A 7147-nucleotide genomic window follows, 5' to 3' on the forward strand; every position below is an offset into this window, starting at 1 on the left:
AGCTCCTCAGAGCCTGGGTTTGGAGCCCAGGTTTGGAGCCCTCACGGTGCTCGGCGTGTGCGTTCACCGTGACATTGCACCGACGAGGAGGCAGCGGGTGTGAAGGTGTTGAAAAAGCCGCATCCCGGCGGCGTGCACCAAAGCTTCGCCCCCTCCTGACCCACATCCCCGCTGTTAGGCGCACAGACCCCAGACAGCGCGATATCACAGCTGTGCCACAGCTGGATCCGAGGGACATCCCCGCGGCTACAGCACACGTTGGGGCGGGGCGGCTCTTGTGCTCAGGTGTGAGATGTGAGATGCAGGGCAGCCGTGCGCCCTCTGCAGCCCCTGTCCCGTCCCGGTTCCCCCCTCAGTCCCCCCCCCCGCCGCCCGCGGCCGGCGCTCTGAAGTTAGCAAGCGATTTCCTCCCCGGGCCGGCCTTATCTCGGGCCGCACGTTGCCGCGCGGTGACTAATAGCGGCACAACATTGTCTCGGGATAAAATAGCGCCGGGGCTGTTTACCCGCTCCATGGGGGTTCGCTATAAAAGGGCGTCGGGGACCGCCGCGCCAGCCAGACGCGCCGTGCCGCCCCGAGCCGCCGCCTGCCCCCGCGCCCCGCCGCCAGCGGGAGCCAGCGCCCAGCCGGCCACGGGAGAAGCCTCGTCCCTCCTCCTCTCCCTCTCCTCGTCTCTCTCTTAAACCCGTCTCTCCACCCGCTCCCGTCGTCCGCTATGGATTGCAGCCGCCTGCTCCTCCCGCTGCTCGTCGCGCTGTGCCCGGCGCTGCTGCCGGCAGGTAGGTGCCCTAACCTCGCACGGGGGACCGGGGCCGGGCGGTGGGACCGAGCCGGGTGCTGAGCCACTACCGCTCCCTCCGCAGCTCCCGGAGCCGAAATGAGCGCAGCATCCCCGCCGCCCCCCGCAGCCGCTTCGCACCGTCGCGCCCGGCGATGCTCCTGTTCGTCGCTGCTGGACGAGGAGTGCGTGTACTACTGCCACCTCGACATCATCTGGATCAACACCCCCGAGTGAGTGCCCCGCTGGGATGGGGCAGAGAGGGGTGGCGATGGTGTTGGGATGGGGGTTTGGGAACGCGACAGAAAGGGGAAAGCGATACTTCTGTGCCACGGGCTCTCCTGGTTCTGCATCCCACCTGCTGCTTTCCTGCTGAGTTCAGCAGTGAGCCGGTTCGCTAGGAGAACAAAGAGGGGATCTGAGAACACAGGCTAAGCAAAGCAATCCTCCCCAATGCACCTGTGCTCCCCAGAGCTCTGGGTGCTGCTCTCTAGAAGGTGCAGGATGCTCCTCGCAGCCTACGGAGTGGTTCTGCCTGCCTTTGCGTGAGCATTTTCTCTGGCTGAAAACTTGCTTGTACACGAGGTGGCCCCTCACTATCTCCTGCAGCACTTTGCTGCAGAGCAGTGCGCTCACAGCGTTAGGAACTGTGTTGTCTTCTGTCATCTCCAGGCTGGATGTGGCTCTGGGCAGCCTGGTCTAATGATTGGTGACCTTGTACATTGCAGTAGCAGGGGAGCTGAAACTAGATTATCTCTGTGGACCTTTTCAACCCAGGCCGTTCTGTGATCTCCCCCCCCTCCCCACCAAACAAAAACTGAGGAGCCAGACCCTCTGCAGTGCTGGCTTTGGTGATCTGCACTACCACAATGAGTGGAGAGGATCTGTGTTTTTATTGCTTCTTTCAGCATTGGCAGTTACCAAAGTTCAAAGAGATGAGGCTTTATTGCTTTCTATCACACAGGGAGGGATGGCAGCCTTATGAAATCACAATTAGAAGGTTGTTAGCTGTGCTAGTAGCCACTCTAATTACTATGTTGCAGGATCATCAGAAGTATTTGCATGGGAATTATGACCAACAAGGCATATCCCAATTCCACAACCTTTACTCATGCAATCAATCCCATTGATAAGATTGCCCAATATACCCTGCTGTTCCAAACACACAGAATTATTGAATTGACTTTCATGTTGTTTCTTTGATCATAGGAAGACTGTTCCCTATGGTCTTGGAGGCCCTTCTCGGTCCAGAAGATCTCTGAAGGACATAATGCCTGAGATGCTTGTTGGAGCCAGCAACAGATGCCGATGTGCCAGCCAAAGAGACAAGAAATGTCTGAACTTCTGCCAGACGGGAAAAGATCTCTGGTGCGTCTATTGTTACGACTCTTTAAAAGGCAGCGTGTGTGAATAGGGCTGGACTGTGGTAGACTTACTCATTTTGGCACTTGCTGAGTGAATAATCTCCCCAGAGCCTTGCCTCCTACCTTGGCGCTCACGGTGCTATGATGCACTCTATGGTTTGGCCCAGAAAGGTTGCTTATTGCATGCCTTGAGGATCGGTTGGTGAGACACCTCACCTTGTGGACCGCAGACTTGTTTTTTGTTCTAACAGCAGCGCCTTTTCCCTTTTAACAGGGCTCAGTCCACAGCAGAGAAAACCTCACATCGCCACAACAAAGCTGGTGGTTGCATTGGACCTAAATGCGTGAACCAACAGTTTGTTGACAGCAGGAAAATGAAGAGGTGAGTTTTTTCTCATCCTGCTGTTGTTCCCCAGGGTAGCACTGTAGGGTGCATAGTTCTCCCCCATTTGGGTCAACACAGGCTTAGCTGTTGATTGCAGATGGAGAGTTTTCTGGGGGATCAGTGAGAGTCTTTTCAGGGCTTTGTTTGTGCATTGGATTCTTTGCTTTAAAGATAAGAGTACCAGGCTCTGCTTGGTGTTACCCATCTGCTTAGAGGGAGCAAACTCATATTTAAGACAACTATAACATAATTAAATTATGGAAGAAATAATAGAACTTGATATTGTAGTATGTTCAGATGTTATCTCAATTGCTTAAAAATATGTCCTGACTATTCTATTAGGAAATGGAGTCTGGTTGCCTTTTCTTAGATACTTTCCTCCATTCTACTGGGTTTAGAAGGTCTATCAGGATGTTCAGTAGGACAAGGAGAAATGGTGATAGGACAAGGGGGAATGGTTTCAAACTAAAAGATGGGAGATTTAGGTTGGGTATGAGAGAAAAGATTTTCACACTAAGAGTGGTGAGACTTGGGAACAGGTTGTCCAGAGAGATAATGGATGCCCCGTCCGTGGAGACATTCAAGGTCAAAATGGACAGGTCTCTGAGGCCTCTGTAGGTGTCCCTCTTGTGGAGAGTTGGACTGGATGACCTCTAAGGGTCCCTTCCAACTCAAACCATTCTATAATTCATTATATCTGTTGTTCTGGCTGGTGTGGCTGGCTTTCTAGAATGCAGGAGGCAAGTTTCTGCCTGCTGTGTCATTTGTGTTGTCTGATTAAATGTATGCACCATGAGTACAGGATTCTAGTAATAGAAATGACAGCAAAAAGGCTGCGGAAAGGGAAGATGAGAGATAAATGAGTATTTGAACCCAATTTAATATCTGAAACTAAGAGTATATTTCAGGACTGTCCTTTGAGATCCATGCATTAAAAAATTGAGTGGTGGTAGGTGGCAGTATCACTACAGAGTGCAGTTTAGAGATGCACATATGCATTGGCTCTGGTACTTCTATGAAGTCCACAGAGGTTGGAAGTCAGTTTTGGAGCTGAGTATTGGTACAGCTATGTCACCTTCAGTGTTCAATCTTCAGCCTTAAGCCTGTATGAAAGCACAGTGTGTGCAAAAGCTCTTCCATATAAATATAGGCTCTCCAATGCTGTTTGTGAAAGGAAGACTGGGTTTATGCTGGCAGGCAGCCTGATGATTTTGAGTGATACTTGGGCCCTAGAGGTCTTAAATCATTGCTGAAGATGGGGCTTATGTCTTAAATGCATTCATTCTTTGGGACTGGGTCACTTCTAGGTAAAAGAAATAGAACAAAGAGTAACACTAAAGACCTCCTGGTTGGATATGTGCTATTTAAGGGCATCTTGGGCACTTAAATTTAGATGAACATATTAACTTCTTTTAACGTTTGAATTGCAATTCTGAATGACATATAATTTAAGTTGGTTCAAGTTAGTATCATCATGACAGATTCATAACAGTCATTGGTTTCTGAGGATCCTGCGGCAAAAACTGAGACTGAGGTTTATTTAGTCAGACTGCTGAATGTGTGTGCACTGAAGATGCATCTTCATTACTGTAACAATAGGAATATATTTCTTATTTTTTCAGGCTGGAGGCTATTGGTAACAGTATCAAAGCTTCCTTCAGTATTGCAAAGCTGAAGGCTGAGCTCCAGAAAGGATGGAAGCTGAAACATAACAGGGCAAGCAAAAGGCAAAGCATCTGGAAAAGCCTGAAAACGTCCTAGTGGGAGGATCACCCTGTCTTTCTTCATTATGTTTGCTGTCAAAGCATCACCAAAATTCTTTGACTTTTAACATTCCACAATGGCAAAGGGCCTATCTGTCCAACTGTTTGTGCAGCAGGACGAAACACTGAAGAAGTCCCATATTTGGAGCTATAAAAGCAAAGGATTTCATCCTATTGGATTTCAGATGAATGGGGAGAAGGGAAATCCGCAGTAATACACCTTAAAAGTCATCTTGCTGGAGAAACATTTGAATATTGCTACTGGAATGTTACCCATCAACTGGGCGGCTTTCAGGGTCTACATAAAAAGCATTTTGCAAGGAAGACCTTATTAATGTACTTAGGAAGGACAGAAAGCAAGATCTGAGTGGAAAAACATCAAAGTAAAAACTCTTACTTCTTGATTAAAATACAAAAATGAAAGCCACAGTGCTACTCTTACCAGGACTTACTGCATCTATACATGTCTACCTCGCATACTGTTTGTTGCACTCCTGCTAGAGTATTTTTATACCTTGTTATTGCCTTAACTAATCAGCTGCAACCCTTTGCCTTTTTTTTTTTCAGAAGTCTAGTTTACTTGTACAACCAGAGTTATCTGAATGTGGGTTAGATGCTGTGCTTGTTCACATAGCCAAAGTCTTTTGCCTTTGGATACCAAAGGACCATTCAACAGAAAATAAATGTTGGAAGGCGCTGCTAGGTTTCCCATAACAAGGATATCTGGCTAACAAGTCCTAATAATAGAGATTGTTGTGTCTTACACGCCACCTAAACAGCACTGGAGTGGAGCTGTACCGGATATTGTTGTGAGATTCATTCAGTACCTTGTTTGGTAGAAACATGTAGAGACAAAGGGTTGTTTTAAATTATGTCGAAAGGCTAATATTGGGTGAATGTTTATAGCAGTGAATTTGTAATTTGTTCACGTTGTTGAATTTGCTGACAGGTTTGGTTGAATTTTATGTGCTTTTTTTCTTTTTTTTTTTCTTTTTTTTTTTTTTTTGTATTTATATTCACAAGTTCTTCATTATATTTACCATGTTGAATACACATTGAAGCAGGCCATATTGGTCTATGCGTGTTTTATGTATTTCTGTATGAAATTGGGAAATGCTTTATGCCTATCAAGGTAAATGTCTTCAGAAATAAATATTTTTAATTACTGTACTGGCTTGTTTTCAGTGTGCCCTGCTTTTTCTGTGCGCTGGGTCTCCATAGTGGTAGTGGCAGGCTGCCCTATGTATGAAGCTGTCCTGGGTGAGCTCTGTGCTCATGATCGCCTTTCTGTTAGAGTAGCAAAATCCCAGCATGGGCAGTTTCTGCCAGGCCTGTGCCATATGTGAGCTAACAGGCAGCACTTGCTCTTGCTAAACTCTTCCACGTAAAAACTTCCTGATGAATTTGAGTTGGCCATATGAGTTTAGACTGCTCTTTTATGTCACTGATGCCATTTTTCATCCAGTGTTGGATATACTGTACCATTAAAATATTGCCCATAAGGGTTGGATGTTAATGAACTGGAGGAGAAGAATGCACACAGTGGATGCTTTGTGGTCTGTGTTGGCCCCAGTGGGATTATATTATTTATTAATATGCTATCTTTGAAGTCTCAACCCATGGTACCAAAGCGAAAGATGGAGACCTCAGTGGGTCCTGGTCCCAACCTAGGGAAGTACTAGAACGTTGCGCATCTCCAGGTGATTTGGGCTAATGTAGTTATAGCTGGAAAGATGCCTAAAGCAAGTCAGTGGATTTAATGATCTCTGATTCTGTAGCGGGAGCAGATAAAATACAAGGCATGTGACAAAACCTGGCTACATTTGCTGTTTAGAAAATACTAATAATGTTCTAGATTTCTTTGTTGGTGTTCATTTGCTCACAGCTTGCTCCATGTCCCAACATCCAAAGTCTAAGTGCAACCCTTGCTCTGTTTCCTTCATGCTATTCTGCTACTTCTTATGTGATAATAAAAGCCAAGAGGTGGCAGTATCGGCAGCCTGGCTCTGCATTAACTGCAGCTTGCTGTGGTTTGCGTTAACAAGCTGGTTAAAAAAACAGAACTAAACAGTCTGTCTTAGAGAATAAGCAAAAGGGAGCATCGGGCTCTTTATCTGAAGGCTGGCTCATGTACAAATACCACGGTCCCTCCCAGAGGTTTGCTTCTTCTCCAAGTGAGTCCCATGGCAGAAAGAGCTTTAAAACCCCTAGTGAAGAAAAGAAGACAGGCATGGTATTTCTGGCACTGAGCATGTGGTAGAGTAAAAGTACATTCTTATTTATAATAGATGATCTGAGTGAAAAAATATTCTACCTGAAGCCAATGGAAACATTGCTCTGATTGTGGAGGCAAGGCTGCAGAATTAGGGCTTTCATTCTTTTATCTAGAGCTCATCTCAATTTTTCTCTCACGAAGTAAACCCTTCGTGGCTATGATCTACTTGCAAGTAAGTGAGAGGTTTCTCTAATAAGAGATGAGATCTGAGAAGGATAAGTGGGAACATACAGAGAAGATGGTTTTCCACAGTGGCCCTACACTAATGGTCCCAAAATACACCTGAAGTCACAGCTCAGAGTAAGATCAAGGAATGGCCCAGTTCCTAAGCTGTTACCAAGCTGTGTCTCTCTCCTCTCATTTTTCCTGGTTTCATCACGATTGTTGCTGAAATTGCAAAAACTTTCACTGGAAAAGGCTATTTCTCCCTAATGTATGCTTGCTGTACTGATTTTCATTCAATGCTGTGTGCGTTTCTTACTTGCTCCATCTGTTTATTTTCATTTTCTCCAAAGAAAAGTTGTTTTGACTGCATACCAAAGCAAGGTATACAATAAAACAAAGCTTCGACGCGTGAGTCAG

The 7147-nt window shown here is 46.3% G+C and overlaps 1 protein-coding gene across 1 annotated transcript; it reads left to right on the forward strand.

Annotated features, from left to right (window-relative positions):
• The first annotated feature begins 567 nt into the window (after window positions 1-567).
• EDN1 (endothelin 1) lies at window positions 568-5460 on the forward strand. Its single transcript, XM_015854730.2, has 5 exons — window positions 568-779; window positions 864-1011; window positions 1988-2146; window positions 2417-2524; window positions 4150-5460. Exons 1-5 carry the CDS (start codon window positions 716-718, stop codon window positions 4286-4288), a joined length of 618 nt encoding a protein of 205 aa, XP_015710216.1. The 5' UTR covers window positions 568-715; the 3' UTR covers window positions 4289-5460.
• The last annotated feature ends 1687 nt before the right edge of the window (window positions 5461-7147 follow it).

Source organism: Coturnix japonica, chromosome 2 (assembly GCF_001577835.2).
Source record: "Coturnix japonica isolate 7356 chromosome 2, Coturnix japonica 2.1, whole genome shotgun sequence".
NCBI classification, from domain to species: Eukaryota; Metazoa; Chordata; class Aves; order Galliformes; family Phasianidae; genus Coturnix; species Coturnix japonica.